The 21881-nt window shown below is 42.6% G+C and overlaps 2 protein-coding genes across 9 annotated transcripts in view; one reads left to right on the forward strand and one right to left on the reverse strand.

Moving 5' to 3' along the window:
• Positions 1 to 7278, reverse strand: part of ntaq1 (N-terminal glutamine amidase 1) — a 33293-nt gene extending 26015 nt beyond the window's left edge. Inside the window, exons 1-2 of one of the 5 annotated variants that reach the window (XM_068032534.1) lie at positions 1443 to 1530; positions 1084 to 1304 (exon numbers count right to left, since the gene is read on the reverse strand). In XM_068032534.1, the coding sequence (XP_067888635.1) occupies positions 1084 to 1130 (47 nt within the window). In that variant the 5' untranslated portion in view covers positions 1131 to 1304; positions 1443 to 1530. Of the gene's footprint in view, positions 1 to 241; positions 313 to 1083; positions 1305 to 1442; positions 1650 to 7152 lie in introns of those variants that run through there. The other 4 variants (XM_068032531.1, XM_068032532.1, XM_068032537.1 and 1 more) reach the window with 4 other exon arrangements.
• Positions 5721 to 21881, forward strand: part of LOC137370206 (ATPase family AAA domain-containing protein 2-like) — an 83990-nt gene continuing 67829 nt past the window's right edge. For 2 of the 4 annotated variants that reach the window (XM_068032527.1, XM_068032528.1), the window contains exons 1-9: positions 5944 to 6221; positions 12471 to 12634; positions 13290 to 13333; positions 14723 to 14891; positions 15008 to 15113; positions 15546 to 15636; positions 16581 to 16700; positions 17719 to 17833; positions 20944 to 21054. In XM_068032527.1, coding sequence (XP_067888628.1) covers positions 6102 to 6221; positions 12471 to 12634; positions 13290 to 13333; positions 14723 to 14891; positions 15008 to 15113; positions 15546 to 15636; positions 16581 to 16700; positions 17719 to 17833; positions 20944 to 21054 — 1040 coding nt within the window. In that variant the 5' untranslated portion in view covers positions 5944 to 6101. The other 2 variants (XM_068032529.1, XM_068032530.1) reach the window with 2 other exon arrangements.

Here is a 21881-nt window from a genome sequence, read left to right on the forward strand (position 1 = left end):
GCATCGATGAAGCAAGGGTCTACCCTGCCCCAGGTGCCAGGCCTCCAGCTCCCTGTGACATCTTGCTTCCATCTGGTGCTGTGGAAGTCAGATCTCTCCTTCAGGAGAACCAGGCAGTCTCAGTGAAGGCTGATGTGGGTTGTCTACATAAGACCCACACTTCAACTGACCCACCTCCATTCCCAGCCTCACAGGCTGTAAGTGGACAGGAAACCCATCTCCATACCAATTAAGGGCTTACCCATTTGAAAATCTGAACCTGAATCAGTTTCCTGTCGGAGGCGGGTTTCTGACCCAAAACCAGACCCGACTCCTGTTTCCCGTCTTGGTGACGAAATTCCAGCCCAAGGAGTCTGCAAGATGAGTTTGTAAGCTTTAGAGAACTGCTGAATGTGGTAGTACATTAAATTGTTTCCAACCATCATAAATTCAGTTGTGTTCTCTTTATCATTTGATACTACAGTATAACTGCTATCAACATAAGGACAAAAAATTTGGTTTCATCAGCAACAATGGCGGTTCAATAACATTAAGGTCAGTGGGGCTACAACCAAGCCTTTATTCCTAAAAGTCAACTATGAATAATCCTTCAATGAAAATACACCTTTCCAACAATTCTACATATTCCCAATTTCAGCTCAGAACAAATGTCATTGAAACAAAAGGATAAAAATTGGAGCAGCAGCAAGAACAGGACTAGTTGCAGATCTTCTAATGGTTGGTGACATTAGTATATGCGGCGGGAGATGGGGGACATGGGAAGCAGAGGAGACCAATACAGAAGGAACACCGTGCATTTCTCGAGTCTTTAATATAATAAAATGCACCCCCCCCTGACGTTTGCAGCAGCATAATCAAATAAAATTTGACACAGAGCCACATGAGTAGATATTAGGACAGGTGACCAAAAGCTTGGTCAAAGAGGCACATTTTAAGGGTCGTCTTAAAGGAGGAGAGCGAGGCGGTGATACGGAGAGGTATAGTGAGGAAATTCCAGAGCTTAGGGCCTAGGCAACTGAAAGCACGAACACCATTCGTGGAGTGATGAAATGTCTTAACTAGCCCCAAAAAACTGATCCATACCTGCCAAGATCAGGCAACCAACAGGAGGTGATATTTCGGCCCATCATGCGTGTGCTGGCTCTTTGAAAGAGCTATCCAATTAGTGCTACTCCCCCACTGTTTCCCTATAGCCCTGCAATTTTTTTCCCTGTACAATATTTATCTGATTCCCTTTTGGAAATCACTACTGAATCTGCTTCCACCGCCCTTGCAGGTAGTACATTCCAAATCATATAGCTTTTCTGTAAAAAAAAATATACACTGATCAAAACTCAAATGTTTAATTTCAGGAAAATTACATTAAATGTGGGATTTTTAGCCCATAATGAATAATTGAGCCCATTCTCTCCACAGTCAGTGGACTTGTCAGGCCTGCTTACCAATAACAGCTGGTGTATACACAATCCTCCTTTATAATGGCTGGGATCTGGCTTTTACCTCCAGGGTCTAACCTCTCAGGGTTTGGAGTACTCATAACAACTTGAAAAAAAAACACTGAACTGCCAAACACGTAAATTTAGATTTAAAAAAGATTTGCTTCAAAGGCGACTCGCACAGCCCATTAACCAGCGTGGCTTCTCCTATCGGAACAATCGACCGGGGATCATAATTAAAACAGGAAGCCGGAGCAGAATAGCCGGTGTACACGCTCGGACTGCCCCGCCCACGTACTGACGCAACTGCGGGCAGCTGGCTGCGCGCGTAATTTCAGTGTCACTTGCAGGGACTGATTGAGTGGATTTAGGCACATGTTTGCAAACACAAAGCTCTCTTGTTTTTGAGTTAAATCCTGTCAGATCTCGCAGTGATTTTACTGGCTCTCCTACGGTACTAAACCACCGTGCACTTTCACTGTTTAACAATATGAATTGCATTAAATTTATAATGGGTGTCCCTTCATGTTTTTGCATGCAACTATTCCCTCAGTTGGTTCACTGCATCCTCCTGCTCTATTTTGCTACTGTCTGCAGGGGATGATCGGTTTCTGCATCAGGGCTATTTAAGAAACAACAGGAGTCCAAGCACTGATGCCTAAGATATTGAAAATAAAGTCGAAGGCAGAGCCAAATAACAAGGAGCAGCACTAACCAGATGCAGACAGATTTGGATATTTCAGAAAACTGGGCAGTTTGGTGTGTGTCAGTGTACAGTCCTGAAGCAAGGAGCCAAGACAGACCTTGCAGTGAATGACACAGCATATTGTTTTGAGGAATAGAAAGATGTACTTGAATTAACATAGCACCTTTCGTGATCTCAGGATGTCGCAAAGTGCTTTACAGCTAATGAAGTATTTTAAAGTATAGTCACTGTTGTAATATAGGTAGTGTAGAAGCTAAATTGTGTACAACGGAGATAACCTGTACTTACATAGCACTTTTAATGTAGTAAAATGTCCCAAGGCACTTCATAGGAGCGTTATCAAATAAAATTTGACACCGAGCCACATTAGGAGATATTAGGGCAGGTGACTAAAAGCTTGGTCAAAGTGGTAAGTTTTGAAGACTATTAAAGCACGAGGGAGAGTAGAGAGATGGGGGAGGTTTAGGGCAGAAACTCCATAGCATGGGGCCTTGGGAGCTAAAGACGGCGTTTATGGGTTAGATTTAAATATAGTGAAACAACAAAGCAGTCTGAAGTAGTAAAATTAGGGTAAGGGGATATGAAGAGGCATAATTGATATTATTACATATCTCCTACATTAAAAGAAAGATTTGCATTTATATAGCACCTTTCATGACCTCAGGACATCCCAAAGCACTTTACAGCCTATGATGTTCTTTTTTTGAAGTGTAATCGCTGCTGTAATGTAGGAAACACAACAGCCAATTTATGCACAGCAAGCTCCCATGAACAGCAATGTGATAATGGCCAGATAATGTTTTTTAATGTTGTTGGTTGATGGATAAATATGAACCACAACTCCCATAATCTTCTTCAAAATAGTGCAATGGCACCTTTTATGGCCAGCTGAGAGGGCAGATGGGGCCTCAGTTTAACGTCTCATCCGAAAACTGCACCTCCCACTCTCAATACTACTAGATTACTTGTTCAACTCCCTGATGCATTGAATAGAATACTACCAGTGAGCTAAGGATGATACCTTACCAATAGATTAGTTGTGGGGATAAAGCACCAATTGGACGACATTGTAAAAGACCAGAAGATCCTTGAAAAAACATATGCTATTGGTGTATGTCACAAATTGCACAGCTTCTGAGGCACTTAATTCAGTACTCTAAGGTAAAATGATACAGCACAGGGGGCCATTCAGCCCATCATGTCTGTACCAGTTGTCCTAAGTGCTTTTGTTTTTTTTTAAACTAGGAGATCTGTGTGCCTTCAAGACTGAAAAAAACTCTGTGAACAATAACTGCAGAGGTTTAGTGTTTGAAGAGTCCAGGCTGCAGGGCAATTTGTATCCAGGTAACCTGATGGTTTTATAACGGTTTTATGACTCTTGTGGAAAAACTGTTAGTTTCAGTTCTGCAGTGAAACAGGACAGAGTGAAAGCAGAAACTAGGGGCTGTGAGCAGCTAGAAGAGTTACTGCTGGAAACTGGCCAGGAATACAGCCCAGAAAACTCTCTCTTGAAAAATAATTCCTGTATCAAAGAGGAAGAGACCGAGAGTTGCTCCATCCTGTGGAGAGACATTGTTTTGAAGAAAGAAAGCCTGTGTTTTGGGTGGGGCAGGTTTCTGTTGCCTCCATTCAAGAATTCTTGTTTGAAGAGTGAGTTCTGTAATTGCAGTGCTATGTAGAGAAGGCTACTTTGCTGAAAGTAGGTCCTGCTGACTTTTGTGTTTTTGAAAGTTGCTGAACTTTCAAGGAAGTTTCTACTGTTAAGACTGCTACTTTAAAATTTAATTAGACCTGTTGCTGAAAGATCTGTGTGACGCCTGCTGCAGATTAATTGCCTTGAACGCCTACCCATCACAAACTGTTTATCAAACTTGCCTGGAGAGACTTTGAGTGGCATCTAACTTTTTGACTCTGGGACACCTCACCAAACCAGAAATAACCCACCTGGAGTTACAACCCAGTTATTTATTTATTCCCAAGAAACTCTTGTAAAGTTGATATTTCCATTTTCCCCAGTTAACTGTTGGTAATTGAATGTATGTGTTTGCATGAGGGTTAGGAAGATTGAGGAGTTATAAAGTCTTTTTATACATATAGATTCATCTCATTATTAATAAATAGTTTTGCTATTTAAAGGAACCAGATTTGGTGTGTTTTATTCTGGGGATAAATGAAGTGATTAATTTGACTACTTTTCCAGTAGGTGGGAAACTTTACTCATATACTGTGACCTGTGGAGGAGTGGAACTGAATTAACAGTGCATTACTCCTGCCTTGGTTATAACAGTTCTTTGAAAGAGCTCCCTAAATAGTCCCACTACCATGTAGCTTCCCCAAAACCATGCGATGGTTTCATCAAGTATTTATTCAATTCCCTTTTCAGAGTTACCATTGAATTTGTTCCCATCACCCTTTCAGGTAAACTAAGAACTCATTAATATTGCTGCTGAGGGGTTGGATGTGAAAGTGCATCTACTGCACAGGTTTTTTTCTAATTCATTCATCAGATGTGGGCATCACTGGCAAGGCCAACATTTATTGACCTTAAGATAGTGAGTCAACCTCTTGAGTACAACTGAATGGTTTGAGAGGCCATTTCAGAGGGTAGTTAAGAGTCAAGGACATTGCTGTGGGTCTGAACTCAAATATAGGCCAGACCAGGCAAGAGCAGCAGATTTCCTTCCCTAAAAGGTGAACTAAATGGGTTTTAATCACAATCCATGATTTTCACAGTAACCATTACTACCACTTTGCAGATTTACATACAAACATACAAATTAGTAGGCCACTCAGCCCTTTGAGCCTGCTCCACAAGTTCATGATTGAACTGATGACTCCACATTTCTATCTACCCCCATAACCTTCCACTCCCTTGCTTATCAAACATTTATGTACCTCTGCCTTAAAAATATTCAAAGACTCAGTTTCCACCACCTTTTGAGGAAGAGAGTTCCAAAAAGAATCACAATCCTCAGAAAAAAAATTATCCTCATTTGTCTTAAATGGGTGACCCCTAGTTCCAGATTCACCCACAAGGGGAAACATCCTTTCCACATCCACCCTGTCAAGACCCCTCAGGATCTTATATGCTTGAATCAAGTCACTTCTTACTCTTCTAAATTCAAGTGGATATAAGCCTAGCCTATCCAACCTTAACACAAAAGACAGCCCACCCACTCCAGGTATTTAGTCTAGTAAATCTTCTCTGTACTGCCTCCAATGAATTTACATCATTCCTGATAGTACTGCACACAAGAATCCAGATTTGCTGAATTAATTAACAGAATGTAAAATCCTCAGCTGTTGTAGTGGGACTAGAACCCACCCCCATTCGCCTTACTTTAAAAAGCCCTAACCAACACCTATCCATTCATTACAAACCAACAAGCACCTCACCGGCTCCTCTTCCTTTTAACCACACCCAGTCTATTTCGTCATGCGTTAACCAAATTCTGATTGGTCCAGCATGACGCAACCCTGGTGATACGTGACACTGGCGCATGCGGATTGGCTGAAACACAGACCAATCGGAGTGGGGGGGTGGAGCTGCATTTCTCACATCGACTCCTGGGCAAAAAAAAACTGGGAAGCTGTTATTTGTATTGCCGAATCCTTCCGCGCTAAAAGACAAAAGGGCGACAAAACCCCAAACTGAAACAGGCGTGAAATGAATTCTGTCAAATGATATCAGAGTTGCCGCGGATTCTGTTCATCGTGATCGTTGCGGACATCAGAACGAGTCGGGATCGGAAGGGAACTACTTTAACTGACGGAAGGATGCGGTCAAGTGAGTGGCGCTGATGGTCGCGCGGGAAAGTTTTGGCGCTAGAACTTCCAACGGCCGGAGCGGGAGACTAACGGTCGGCAGCGGCCGCGCAGGCGTAGCGTGTGCACTCAGTCTGAGCGCGGGATTGATTTAGTCAACTCGCCGCCCTCTGCCTGAGGGAAATGCGGTCGAGATGGTGATGCTGAGGAGTGGCGTGTCCGTTAGCCTGGACTCTAGCTCCGAGTTCATCGCGCTGGAGCAGAGCGAGAGTCCGCCTCCGGCCCCGTACGGCAAACGAGGCCGATCCGATCCGGTAAGTGAGCGGGTAACCGGGGGTCGGTCTGACTGTTACCGAATGAATAAAATCCCAGGCCTGATACTTTCAGGAGGAGTGGGTTGGGTTCGGGGGGGGGGAGAATCTCCGATTGATCGCCAATTCTTTTCCCTGATGAAATCATCCCCTCAGGCGGGGCGAGTCGCTGCGGTTTGGACGGAGGCCCATCAACCCGGCGGCCGGAGGATGTCTCGGGTTAACGGGATGTGTCACTAACCGGGCCCGGGGTGTGTGGAGAGAGAGGAGGGGGGGAGGGCAGTGGCGCAGTTTGAAGTCGGAGTCTTTTCCTATATAATTCCGTTTGACGCAGACGTCAAAATAGAAGCGGATTTTGCTTTTGTCGGACAAAAAAAAAAGAACCCGGGCGGTGCAAAGTGAGCGAGCGAGCGGGAGTCTTCTCCCCAGTTGGGAGGGAAACTGTTTCTGTTTGCCTTCCCCACTTTTGGGCGGACTGAGGCTGCAACACTAATAAACTGTCACATGGGCCGCAAGGCGTTGGACAAATGTCATCATTTTAGAAGTTTTTACTTCATGATCTCTTGGCGTTATTCAAACCCTTCCCATTTTCTCTTAGCTCTTTGCATTTTGCGGGGGAATTTGCTTCCTCTGGACGCTTGATGTTGGATATTTGCGGGTATTTGCTGTTGGCCATGGAGGCTCGGGTATCCCAGCATTCCTATATCCTGGGAAAGTCCTCTATCCAAATTGCAGAGACGCGGCCTCCAATCAGGAACTGGTCTGGTTGTTGCCACATTCAGCACATAACACAGGAAGATAGCAGCAGGGGTAGACCAAGTTGACCCTTAAGCCGGCTCCGCCATTCAGTACCGTCATGGCCAATCATCTGCCACAACTCCACTTTTCCTGCCCGCTACCCGTGATCCCCAGCAAAGATCAAAAATCTACCTACCCCCAGCTTTGAATATATTCAGTCATGGAAAATTCACAGCCCTCTGGGATAGAGAATTCCAAAGATTCACAAGACTCTCTGTAAAAAAAAAAAAAAAAATTGCCCCTCATCTCAGTCCTAAATGATGGACTCCTTTTACTGAGGCATTCGTGGCCCATAGTGTCTGTGCCGGCCATCAAGCACCTATGTATTCGAAGTGCTCATCCAAATACTTCTTAAATGTTGTGAGGGCTCTTGCCTCTACCGCCCCTTCAGGTAGTGTGTTCCAGATTCCAACCACCCTCAGTGAAAAAAGTTTTCCTCAAATCCCCTCTTAACCTCCTGCCCCTTACTTTAAATCTATGCCCCCTGGTTATTGACCCCTCTGCCAAGAGAAAAAGTTTCTTCCTATCTACCCTGTCAATGCCCTCATAATTTTGTATACCTCAATCAGGTCCCCCCTCAGCCTTCTCTGCTCGCAGGAATACAACCCTAGCCTATCCAGTCTCTCTTCCTAGCTCAAATGCTCCATCGACGTAATTGTTGTTTAAAATTAGTGCACTTGCAAAGCACTATGTGCAGGCATCCCTTTTTTAGGTGTAGCATCAACTGCTTTCTGCTGCGTTAGATATTCTGTTTCTTGCACTCTAGATAGCCAGTACATGAACCAGTCTGCAGTGAGAATGTCTGTTGCAAATGTGGGGTTGCTGTAGATAGCCTCCAATTCATTGGCAGCAGTCATTCCTGTAAGTAGACTGAGTGTCTTATTGGAGTTGATTCACTGCCCTGTATCTACTTGTTTGATAGCAGGCTCTGGGGATGCAACATTGGAAACACCTTTGTGACCTGAACTTTAGCATATAAAAAGAAGAAAATACTTGAAGTTCTGTAGAACCTTTCATGATCTCAGGTTGTCCCAAAGTGCTTTAGCAGCCAATGAGGTACTTCTGAAGTATAATCACTGTTGTATTGTAGGAAATACAGCAGGCTGCAACAAACAGCAATATGATAATGAGCCAATAATCTTAGTGATACTGGTTGAAGGATAAATATTGGCCAGGGCATGAGGATGATCTCTCCTACTCCTCTTCAAAATGGTGCCATGGGATCTTTTATGTCCATCTGTGAGGGATTTGGTTAATATCTCTTCCTCAGTACTGCACTAGTCTGCCAGCCTATATTTTTGTGTTCCTTCAAAGGCTGAATCAATACCAGTTGAGGTGAAACTTGGTTTGAATCACTTAGCTATTCTACAGCAAGGTGAATGTATAATGCAATAGAGATGGTTATTTATTTTTATTTATTTAGAGATACAGCACTGAAACAGGCCCTTCGGCCCACCGAATCTGTGCCGACCATAAACCACCCATTTATACTAATCCTATATTCCTACCACATCCCCATCTGTCCCTATATTCTCCTACCACCTACCTATACTAGGGGCAATTTATAATGGCCAATTTACCTATCAACCTGCAAGTTCCACTACTCCACAGGTTATTATTGCATATTAGTAAAGTTTCCCACCGACTGGAAAAATAGCCAAATTGAACACTGTTTGTCCCCCAGAATAATGCACACCAAACCAGTTTTCTTTAAACAACAACAAAATTAACTTTATAAATAAAAATAAGTCTTCAACAATAATGAGATTAACCCTGTATGTGAAAGGATTCTTTTCAAACTACTTCTTCTACCTAACCCTCATGCACATTAAAAAAAAAAAAATGGTTAACTGGTTTTAAAAGGGTGTTTTCAGATTACAACTGTTATTTAAGAACAATAAAATAACTGGGTTGTAATGTTCTGGTAGGATATTTCCAGGTCAGTGAGGTGTCCCAGAGTCGAATAGTCAGATGCCAGTCGCAGTCTCTCATGGCGAGGTTGATGAACAGTCTGTGATGGGTAGGCTTTCAAGGCAATTTGCATCAGGCATCACACAGGTCTTTCAGCAAAAAGGTGTAGCAACAGGTCTACTTGAGTTTTTAAATAGCAGTCTAGCAATCGAAGCTTTCTTGAGCTTTCAGGATCTCCCAAAACATAAGAGGCAACAGGAATCACTCCTGAGGCAGATATCTTTCAGAGACTGGAGGCAATTTGCTACCTTTTAAAATGAGGGCTTCCTTTCAGCAAAGGAGCCTTTCTCCACAGAGAGCAGTAATTCCTCTTTTCTTGGGTCTTCTCTGTTCCAGGAGTCTTTTCCTCTCTCTTTAGGCAGACCACAGCCAACACCTCAAATGTAGAATTTCTTTTTACAAGAGAGGCAATTTTTTTTTAAGAGAAGTCTTTTTTTCCTCAGGTCTGCAAACACAGGTCCCAGCCTGCTAGCTGCTTCCAGCTCCCTGATCTTTTTCAAACACAGCAAAACTGAAACTAAAACACTAACAATTAGTCACGTGACAGTCATAAATCATCTTGTCATTTCCCTGTTGAGTTGCTTGGAAACAAGTGCCTCGCAGTCCCGGTTACTCAGTTCAAACGCCAAGTTTCAGCATTCAAACTTCAGAGAAATATCCTTTTTCTCAGTTTTTAAAAACACACAGAATTCTTAGCTTTCGAAATAAAAAAACAAAACTTTTGTGACTAGATGATCAGATTTGCATAGCTGGAAGTTGGATGCCACGCCTTTCCCCACAAATGGACAGCAAGGCATCTCATATGTCAGGTAGTGTGCGCGCACAAATATTCCATGCGGAGAGTGCGCTACCATGTTGGTAAAGATAGAAAAAGGCATCCGGGGCCAGTGGCTGAAACAAGCTTTGGTCCCTTTACAAATTGCAAATAAGGGGTCGAGTGCCTGTTTGAGGCCTCCTTTGAAGAATTGGTATGCCCTGAGTTCAGTGAGTGCCAGGTAGCTCCATTCAGGAAAGTCTGCGTTTGCTGACAACGCAACGACTAGGTGGCGCAGTACTTGCACATGCGCAAATGCAGCCTCATGCACTGAAATGGCACTGTCTGTGACATTTTTGGCAGCTTCCAGTAGAAAAGATGGTGCTGCTCAATTTATCACAAAAAACAAATGAAACCCAAATGCCACGATTGTCGCTTCCATCCCACCTTCAACAGTACCCCGCTGTCTCCTGCCATCACGCTTCTCTTAGCTGCTGCTTTCCGCGCCTATCTGCTCACCACTTGCTCCATGTCTCGCCACTGCTCCCCGCTTCATCCCACTGGTAGTCTCCTTCCCTCCCTGCCTGTCTTGTCATTCTCTTTCTCCCCCGCTTCTCCCACCCAGTGGAGGGCGGCTATTGTGGGAGGGTGTGGGGAGTAAAGGCCGGCTCAGGTCTGCAAATGAAACTTGACCCGGCCCGAGTCCTTTCATTTTTCCCCACACCCGACCCGACCACCGGAATGTTCAGCTTCTGTTTTTCACTTTTTAAGCTTGTGCAGGTAAGCAACAAAAACTGTAACTGGACTTGAAAGGTTGTTTAAAAAGTACATTAAGATTGGAGCCACGCACCGGAGGTGGTGATAGAGCGTGTCCAACCCGAGCCCGAATGCCGGACCCGGAAGAGTGACCCGACCTGAACCCGACACATATCCTCAGATCCGTTCGGGTGGCAATGCTCTAGTGGGGAGCAGAAGTGGGGAGGGAGTGACGAGGCTGGGATCAAGTGGCTCACAGGTAGGTGGTGGGGGCGGTGTGTCAAGCAGGGAGCAAGTGGCCAAGGGAGGAGAAGTGTGAGGCGGGAGTGAGTGGCGAGCAGATGTTGCAGTATGCGATGATGTTTTCGCGCGCGTGCGTGAATTAGTCCTGGCAAGCCGGGTGCTGACCTAGGCTGCGCATGCGCAGCACCATACTGACAGCAAGGGTCCGTTCTGCACATGTGCGAAGCTAGGAGCGCTCTGATGATGTCGGCACGAGGCTGCGTTTTCAGGAGTCACTTTGTTCAGGAAAGTGTTACGTGAGTGGCCTTAGCGGTGGCTCTTAAATGCACTGTTGGATACCAACACCAAAAAGATACATTTGTTTAAAAAAAACTATAAATGCGGAACTGAAAACTTGTCAGCTCCCAGACCCAATCCCTCAAAAACCTCCATCGGATAAGGTATGAGGCCCAATATCTGGTGTATCTCAAGCCTGCCTATTCTGGTGCAGGGATTTCTGCCTGAACCCAGTTCATGCTGCTTAATCTCTAGGTCCACATCTCCACGTAGTAAGGTACATGCTATGCTATCTTGCTTTAGTGGTCACCTTGTTTGGTTAACTCCTAGATTCATCCTTGCAGAACAACTTTTCCCTGCGGTTTCCTGTCTTTCATGACTGTCTTCTGCTTGAAAGGCCCTCTTTCAAAAGCCACAATGGCTTTTTGGTATTTTGTGTCTTTCTAACCACCACTTCACAGTCAGGGAATGAATGAAGAGTTTTCCAATTCAGTGGGTGAGAGGAGCTTGTGAACAACAATGACTTGCATTTATATAGTGCCTTTTAATATATTAAAACATCCCACAGCCCTTTGCAGGGGTATTATCAGGGAAATTTGACGACGAGCCACAGAGATATTAGAACAGATGACCAAAAGCCTAGTCAACATGGTAGGCTTTTAAGGAGTGTCTTAAAGGAGGAGAGAAGGGTGGAGGAAATTCAAGAGCTTAGGCCCTAGGCATTTGAAGACATGGCTGCCAGTGGTGGAGGATCGCAGAGTTCTCAGAGGGCTGTGGGGCTGGAGAATATTAGAAATGGGGAGACGTGAGGCCAGGAGGAATTTGAAAATGTGAGAATTTTTAAATCAAGATGTTGCTGGATTGGGAGCCAGGGTAGGTCAGTAAGCACAGGTGATGGGTGACTAGGACTTGGTGCAACTTAGACTACAGGTGGATGAGCTGAGGTATATGGAAGAAGTGTCCAAGAATCTGGTTAAGTAATATTTTGCTTTTAAAATCAGTGTATTCTTACAAATTTTAAAAGAGGGCACTGAGCCAAAGGATGGTTAGTGTGCTAAATGGAATTTGTCTTTTTCCTGGAGACTAAAAGCAATAAATGGTTTGTCAGAAAAACTGACAATTTTCCCAAATACTTCCTGTGGAAATCATTAAAATTTTGAAATATGACCGTGCTGGCATAATGTGTTTTGAGGTCTTCTCATTCTAATAATTAGGAGGTTCCCGAGCCTTGTGCACTTCCATTTGTACATGTGCTGGGACACCAACAGGAGCGGTACAACAAAATAAAAACTAGCTTATCTCCTGACTGATCTCATGGTCCATGAACCATTTCTGCTAGTTTCCAACTATTCTAGAGTTATAGGAAAAATATTAGCCTACTGTTTAGCAGGAATTCGTAGAAATTTTACAGTTTGATGAATCTTCCAGAACCTGGTGTAATTGTTTCACTGCAGAGTTATTTGTCCAATGTGAAGGAGAACATCAATGATAATCTGTCTCCTGCTTTGAGAAGGAAAAATCGGTTGCACCAAACTGACACCTCCTTAGATTTGAGCTGCAATGAGAAGACCACTGAAGAGATGTGTGACAATGGGATGGAAGTACAACATTTTACCAGGTAAAGGAAATATTTGTAACCAATGTTGGATATTATAGTTTAGTTTTTAGTTTAGAGATACAGCACTGAAACAGGCCCTTCGGCCCACTGAGTCTGTGCCGACCATCAACCACCCATTTATACTAATCCTACACTAATTCCATATTCCTACCACATCCCCATCTGTCCCTATATTTCCCTACCACCGACCTATACTAGGGGCAATTGCTAATGGCCAATTTACCTATCAACCTGCAAGTCTTTGGCATGTGGGAGGAAACCGGAGCACCCGGAGGAAACCCACGCAGACACAGGGAGAACTTGCAAACTCCACACAGGCAGTACCCAGAATTGAACCCGGGTCACTGGAGCTGTGAGGCTGCAGTGCTAACCACTGCGCCACTGTGCCCTCTACGTTTTCACCGTCATGGTTTCCTTCTATAATTGTATGCACTGCATCATCTTAAATTTCAATCATCTACCTAGATTGTTTATGTATTGCAAATTTCAGTATGCATTTGTTGCCACTAGAGAGCGCCATTGCATTTTTTGCAAATACTAAGGAACAAATGTAATTACCCAAGTTCAGAAAACTCCAAGAATGTTGTTCTCTCTTCCTCACCCAAGACATTTTCGCCTAAGTACTTAAGCACTCTTCTTTCTGCTCTCTCTGCAGGCAGTCAGTAAGACTGAAAATCAACAAAAGTAATGATAAAGAAGGTAGATCAAACTTTTGCATTATTGTATTTCACTAATGTTATATACCAAATTAATCTTGGTATTTTAAGTTAAGTCTCCTGGAGTCAGTCCTATAATAGAACAAATTATAGGAGAATTAAATCTTTTGATGTTCTTAAGTATGTGTTCTGCAAAAATTAGGATGTTAATTTTTTAAATCATGTTTGGACTTGCTGTCTACTGTTTTTGTCAAAATTGTAGCCATTAACCTGACAATTGGTAGTGGCAACATTATGTTGCAGGACAATGTTGTACAATTGGCATCAATTCTGTATCCCATTTAAGCAACAACAACTTGCATCTATATAGTGCCTTTAACATCGAAAAATGTCCCAAGGCGCTTCACAGGAGTACAATCAGACCATGTTTTACACTGAGCGAATGAAGGAGATAGTAGATGTGATGACTAAAAGCTTGTTCATAGATCTAAGTTTTAAGCAGTGTTTGAAAGGAGGAGAGAGGCATTTAGGAAGGGAATTCCAGCTCTTGGGACCAGGACAATTGAAGGCATGACTGTCGTTGATGGGTATGGATAGGAGGCCAGATAGGAGGGCCACAGAATTGGGAGAGAGTTGTTGGGGTGGAGAGGTTTACAGAGGTGGAGAGGGCCAAGATCATGGAGGCATTTGAATACAGAGAATTTTAAATTTGAGCCATTGGTTGACCATGAGCCAATGTAGGTGGTTCAGTACAGTGGTGATGGGTGAATGGGACTTGATGTGGGTTAGGATATGGGTGGTAGAGTTTTGTATGAGTTCAGGTTTATGAAGGGTTGCAGATGGGAGGCCACTCGGGAGAGCATTGGAATAATGGAGTCTGGAGGTAACAAAAACATGGATGAGGATTTCAGCAGCTGAAATGGAGGTGGAGGTAAGTTGCTTTTTGATGGAAAGGCTCTACAGGGTTGGAAGCTCAGCTTAAAGTCAATTTGCTGTTAACGTTTATTCTAAACAAACCTGATAGAAGTCTTTAAGATAAGTGAAGAAGCTGTTTCCACTTGCTGGTGAGACTAGAACTAGGGCTATAAATAGGGAATTCAGGAGAGACTTCTTTACCCAGAGAAGGTTAGAATGTGGAACTTACTACCCAAGTAATTGAGGGCAATAGCATAGATTAATTTAAAGGGAAGCTGCATAAGTATGAGGGAGAAAGGAATGGAAGGATGGGGTGGTAGGGTTAGATGAAGAGGGGTGGGAGGACGCTCGTGTGGAGCATGGACCTGTTGGGCTAAATGGCCTGTTGCTTTGTTATAAATACTTTGACTCAAGATAGCTTTATAAAATATTATTGAGAGAAGCAGAATGTGTTTTTAATGCTAGGGAATGTATGCCCTCCGTAACATAGTGATCACATATGGTATCCTCTCTCTAGTGAATGCAGCTCCAGTCACCAGATCACTTCAGAGTAACAGAGTTGTAATGGAAGTGGATGAAAGTGTACATGAAGGCACTGATACAGAAGTGCGGCGCAGTTGTCGGCTCCGAAGAAATCGCTACAACACACTAAACCAATCTGTACTCTTTGATAAATTGATAACAAAGTAAGAGTGGGGAAAATTTCCTTTCTGTGCTTACGATTCAACAGTTAGGAATCTGACTGTCTTGCTGTCTGTAATGTGTTACTGTAACCTAAAATTTGGAAACTTCTGTTGGACAGCACTGCAGAAGCTGTGTTGCAGAAAATGGATGACATGAAGAAACTACGTCGTCAGAGAATGAGAGAATTGGAGACTTTAAGAGAGCTTGATGATACAGAAGAAGAAGTAAGACTCTACTTTAAATAGTTGAAATGTAATATGTGAACTGCATCTGAGTGTGACTAGATTGAGCTAATGCTGGTTGGAAAAATTGGCAAGTTAGAGATGTTAGTTATTAGTTTGGGAGAAGGGGGAAACTGAGTGACAAATACTCATACTTGGAAATTATGCACATACTGATTTGAGTACTTGTGTTTGAAGCCTGGCTGGTGGGTGGCTTTTTGTTGGGGGACTTGGGGGAAGGTGAGAGTTCTACTGTGCTGTAGTACAGAATTGTAGTGTTTAATCATTTCTCCATACTGATTTACTTTTCAAAGTCTGCTATTCTGACAAAAGTAATGTGCTGAGCCAAGCCTTGACACCAACTCCATCAAAGGGTAAAAGTTGTTCAAGATTGTACAATAGTGTGTGGTTCTGATGCTGTCTTTTGTTTTAAAGGAAAATCTGGATATGTATTCATGTGTGAAAAAGAGGACAGTTCAGACAATAGATGAGGAAACCACAGAAGATCATGAAGACGGCAGTGGCGGTAAGTAACATAAAGGTTTAGTTGTACAGAGACCATTTTGACCAGTTGTAGCTAGTTCCCCTCCCCTATATGGAATGATAAAGCACTGGAGGCAGCCATTCAGTCCATTGTGCATGTGCCAGCTCTTTGAAAGAGCTATCTAATTTAGTCCCACACCCCAGCCTTTTCCCCATAACCCTGAAAATCATGAGCTAGCATTGACTGAGGAGGTCTCTTTTTTATAATCCTATATAAATGAGTATATCTAGACAGTATTAAGACAGATGCAAGTCCTGTTGCCTGCATACAATGCTAGCTGATGACTTTCAGGGTTATGCGGAAAAGGCTGGGGTGTGGGACTAAATTGGATAGCTCTTTCAAAGAGCTGGCACATGCACAATGGACTGAATGGCTGTTTCCAGTGCTTTATCATTCCATATAGGGGAGGGGAACTAGCTACAACCAGTTTTTAATGAAACATTCAGGTCACATACGGTAGAGCGTGAAGATTTCCTTTTTTTCCCTGTGCCACATTCACATTTCATCATTCAAGGTTAACATCTAAATTAGAGAATAAAAGCCATTTTTGATACTAATGCTTCCTTCAGTAGTCACTGTTCAATCTTGTATTATAAAAATATGTTTGATTGCATTTGAGCTGTGATTCATACAATATTGTGAGGTACGAACTTTGTGACATTGGATAACAATCTATCCTTGGATACCTGAATTTCTTATTAACATATTTAAATGGGAGAAGCTATACCATTTGTTTAAGACATTCCTGAATAGGGGCATGAGCTTATGTTTTCTCCTAGTTGATTCTGTAGCCCGATGAGAATCGGCCAGGTGAAAAAGCGAAGATATTGAGGATTGAGTGTGTGGTATGACGCCACCCCCCCCCCCACCCCACCGTCATCCATGTTGATTTAACAAATAATTATTTCCCAAACCTGTAACTATAGAATTATCTGAAGAAGAAGAGGCTGAAGATAGAGAAGATGAGGATGGTGAGGAGGACACTCAAAAGCGCTATTATTTACGTCAGAGGAAAGCTGTTGTGCAATGCCAAGCTCCAGGTGAAGGTATAACTGCTTTTTATTTAATGTGATTCAATCCATGTCTTTTTTTTTAACTTGCTCCCTCAGGAATATGTTGATATTTTAATTTTTTTTTAAACTCCCTTTTTTGGCCTTGCTTCTGGACCTTTGATACACTTGAGTTGGCTGCTGAGATGTACATGTAAATCAGTGACTCCCTCTGATTTATTTTAATGTCTCATTTTCCCCCACCCTCCAAAAAAAAAACAGGTAATGACTGGCTTTTTATAGGTCATTATCATCTTGCTCTGGAGATTTGGCGGGGGGTGGTGGTGGTGGGATGGCTGTATTCTATTGGCATTATTATCAGTGTGTCTCCAGGGCAAGGAGAGATAAAGGCTGATCCGGATTTAAGGTATTTTGCTGTTATTACAGCAGGTTTTCGGAGATGGTGATAATACTCTGGCACCTTAGTTACCTCGGGTATCTGTATTACTCATTCTTTGTCAGTCCAACAGTAGCAAGCGGATTACTAGGGTTTCTAGCGTCATTATCTTAGCTTGTTCTTTTTACAGCCAAAGGTTTGAACTTTATAATTAGATTTTGTTTTAGACTGTCTTAACAGACGGCAAGCATGTACATATATACCCACTTGCTTGCATGTACAGGCACCCAAACTTGCACGAACACTGCACCTTTGTTAGTCTTAAACTGCATATACAATGAGCCCATTTAGCAGTAAAATTGTGCCCCAGAGTTTAGGGAGGATTCCCACTGTGTCTTTTGGCAAAATATTAAACCCTTTTGTACTACCCAAATTTACTGATGGTAGCACAGCTAGATCTTGTCATTAATTTATTTATTCAAAACAACTGCACCTCTTTGTAAAACAAAAGCAGTGTGATCCTGCAGATTCTAGTTTTTGTTTTTTTAAGAGTATGAAATTGAACAATAGGTAATTGCCAATCTATCTTATAAAACGCATTTGGGAAAGCCTCAGTCTACTGTGTGTACATATTGGAAAAATCTGATGAGATTGCTTCATTTATGTTTTTGGCACCAGAACCCGAAGAAAAACGCACAATATTTTATCGTGGCCCGGCTTCTCCTGTAAGACGAAGATTTCGATTTGGTACTGCTGGCTCTCGCAGTCCTTACTGTAAGAGAAAAGTTACCAGGTTTGTAATGAAATTATAATCCTCAATCTAAAATGTTAGATTATGGCTAACAGCCTTTCCTAGTAAGAGAGTTCAAGGCATCTGTAATCCAGATATCTGATTTGTTTCTCATCTGCTTGATCCCAAACAAGTATCTTGCCAATAAAACACTTTGTATGGTATTGTAAAGCTACAGGACTGTGTATTTAGTTTTTTTTATTTGTTCGTGGGCTGTGGGCTTCGCTGGCTAGGCCAGCATTTATTGCCCTTCCTTAATTGCCCTTGAGAAGGTGGTGGTGAGCTGCCTTCTAATTGTATAGAAAAATAGGAGCAGGAGCAGGCCATTCGGCCCTTCGAGCCTGCACCGCCATTCAATATGATCAAGGCTGATCATCCAAACTCAGTACCCTTTTTCTGCTTTCTCCCCGTATTCCTTGATCCCTTTAGTCCTAAGAACTATATCTAACTCTTGAATATATTTAATGATTTGGCCTCAACTGCTTTCTGTGGTAGAGAATTCCACAGGTCACCACTCTCTGGGTGAAGAAGTCCCTCCTCATCTCAGTCCTAAATGGCTTACCCTTATCCTTAGACTGTGACCCCTGGTCCTGGACTCCCCCGCCATTGGGAACATCCTTCCTGCATCTAGTCTGTCCAGTCCTGTTAGAATTTTGTAGGTTTCTATGAGATCCCCTCTCATTCTTCTAAACTCTAGTGAATACAAGCCTAATCGACCCAATCTCTCTTCATATGTCAGTCCTGCTATCCCAGGAATCACTCTGGTGAACCTTTGCAGCACTCCCTCTAGCAAGAACATCCTTCCTCTGATAAGAAGACCAAAACTGCACACAATATTCCAGATGTGGTCTCACCAAGGCCTTGTATAATTGCAGCAAGACATCCTTGCTCCTGTACTCGAATATTCTCGCTATGAAGGCCAACATACCATTTGCCTTCTTAACTGCCTGCAGCGCCTGCATGCTTACTTTCAGCGACTAGTGCACAAGGACACCCAGGTCTCGCTGCACCTCCCCCTTTCCCAATCTATCGCCGTTCAGATAATCTGCCTTTCTGTTTTTTCCACCAAAGTGGATAACCTCACATTTGCCATGCATCTGCCATGTATTTGCCGACTCGCTCAACCTGTCCAAATCACACTGGAGCTCCTATGCATCCTCCTCACAGCTCCCACTCCCACACAGCTTTATGTCGTCTGCAAACTTGGATATATTACATTTAATTCCCTCATCTAAATCATTAATATATATTGTGAATAACTGGGGTCCTAGCACTGATCCCTGCGATACCCACTAGTCACTGCCTGCCACTCGGACAAAGACCCGTTTATTCCTACTGTTGGTTTCCTCTCTGCCAACCAGTTCTCTATCCATGTCAAAAGTTTACCCCCCAATCCCATGTGCTTTAATTTTGCATGCTAATCTCTTAAGTGGGACCTTATCGAAAGCCTTCTGAAAGTCCAAATACACCACAGCCACTTATCTATTCTACTTAGTTACATCCTCAAACAATTCCAGTAGATTTGTCTAGCATGATTTCCGTTTCGTAAATCCATGTTGACTTTGTCCGATCCTGTCATTGTTTTCCAAGTGCTCTGCTATTACATCTTTTATAATGGACTCTAGCATTTTACCCACTACTGATGTCAGACTAACCAGTGTATAATTCTCTGTTTTCTCTCTAACTCCTTTTTTAAATAGCGGGGTTAGATTAGCTACCCTCCAATCCGTTGGAACTGTTCCAGAGTCTATAGAAGTCTATTTCTAGGGCCACTTCCTTAAGTACTCTGGGATGTAGATTATCAGGGCTCTGGGGATTTATCGGCCTTCAATCCCATCAATTTCCCTAACACCATTTCTTACTAATACTGATTTCATACAGTTCCTCCTTCTCACTAGACCCTATGTTCCCCATCATTTCTGGGAGGTAATTTGTGTCTTCCTTTGTGAAGACAGAACCAAAGTATGTATTTAATTGGTCTGCCATTTCTTTGTTCCCATTATAAATTCCCCGGTTTCTGACTGTAAGGGACCCACGTTTGTCTTCACTAATCTTTTTCTCTTCACATATCTATTTACAGTCAGTTTTTATGTTCTCTGCAAGCTTACTCTCATACTCTATTTTCCCCTTCTTAATCAATCCCTTTGTCCTCCTTTGCTGAATTCTAAACTGCTCCCATTCCTCAGGTTTGCTGCTTGTTCTGGCCATTTTATATTTCTCCTCCTTGGATCTAATACTATCCTTAATTTCTTTCGTGAGCCACCCTTCCTGTTTTATTTTTGTGCCAGACAGGGATGAACAATTGTTGTAATTCATCCATGTGCTCTTTAAATGCTAGCCATTGCCTATCCATTGTCAACCCTTTAAGTAACATTCCCCAATCTATCATAGCCAACTCGCGCCTCTTACCTTCATAGTTTCCTTTAGTTAGATTCAGGATCCCAGTCTTGGAATCAACACTCTCACTCTCCGTCTTAATGAAGAATTCTATCATGTTATGGTCACTCTTCCCCAAGGGACCCCCCAAAACACGATTGTTAACTAATTCTGTCTCATTGCATAATACCCAGTCTAGGATGGCCTGTTCTCTAGTCGGTTCCTCAACATATTGGTCCAAAAAACCATCACGTACACAGTCCAGGAATTCCTCCTCTCCAGTATTATTGCTAATTTGGTTTGTCCAATCTAAATGTTGATTAAAGTCACCCGTAGTTACAGTTGCACCCTTATTGCATGCGTCTCTAATTTCCTGTTTAATGCCATCCTCTACATCACCACTGCTGTTTGGGAGTCTATACACAACCCCCACCAATGTTTTCTGCCCCATGTTGTTTCTTAGCTCCACCCATACAGATTCCACATCAGGATTCTCTGAGCTAAGATCCTAATAATAGTATGCAGCTCTGTCATGGAAAGAAAGTGTGAATATTGGCATCAGTGTGATTCCTAGTCTCAGAAATTCTTAAAGATTTGCCCGAGACTCTGAAAAGATAACAAATGGTCTTACACTTGCTGGCTTGATAAATAGAAGATTAAAGATACACTGAGGCTTTAAAATATAGTTGCTATGCGTGGAACTTAAGCAATTGTGCTTATAGAATTTTCTCTTGAAGGCGAAGACATGCAATACACAGTAGTGATTCCACCTCCTCTTCATCATCCTCTGACACAGAAGGGCATTTTGAGAGAAGAAGAAACAAAACGAGGAACCAAGCACTTTTGAGGTATGTTGTGCATTTTAGAAATAGAGATGTGTAAAATGGAGGATTGTTTAAAGTGTATGTGTTTTTTCTTTTTCAAATCCCAGAGCACTAAATTGCATATTTTTTTCTCTGAGGGGCGTGAGTCTTTGGAACTCTCTTCCTCAAAAGGTGGTGGAAGCAGTCTTTGGATATTTTTAAGGCAGAGGTAGATAGATTCTTGTTAAGCAACGGGGTGAAAGGTTACCTGGGGTAGGCGGGAATGTGGAGTTGAGGTTACAATCCGATCAGCCATGATCGTGAATGGCTTGCAGTTAGTTGAGGGTGGGGAGGGAATATAAACCTTTTCAGAATAAATTAAGTTGCACTAGGGTTGAAATCTATTTTGCTGCTATTTCACTTTATATTCATCTACAACTTGAATCTGCTGTAACAGGTTGAAGTGTAACACTAAAGAGTATGAGGTTAGTACCATTGTGGTATGGTATCACCTAAGGAAGTGTGGCTTGCTTTTGCCAGTATCTGTCCCTCCGTATTTTTAATCGGTACATGTGTGCAAAGCCATGTTTGTGCTAGAACCCTTTAGGCTGATTATTTAAAGGTAGTTAGAACTAAAGGTGGGATATTGCACTTTATGATGTCATTTTGGTTCTTTAAAAAAAACTTGCATCATAACTGTAGGACTTTGAATATAAATTTAACCCTGTTGCTGCTGGCAGTGATGTGAATAATGTAGAAGGAGTGATTCAAAGGCTGATGGGTTGAAGTAATGTTAATATTTAGTGGAGTAAACCATTCTAAAAAGAGATTTGAGAGGTTTGTCACTTTTATGTAAAACTGATGGCATACAC

Source organism: Heterodontus francisci, chromosome 5, assembly GCF_036365525.1.
Source record: "Heterodontus francisci isolate sHetFra1 chromosome 5, sHetFra1.hap1, whole genome shotgun sequence".
Classification (NCBI taxonomy): Eukaryota; Metazoa; Chordata; class Chondrichthyes; order Heterodontiformes; family Heterodontidae; genus Heterodontus; species Heterodontus francisci.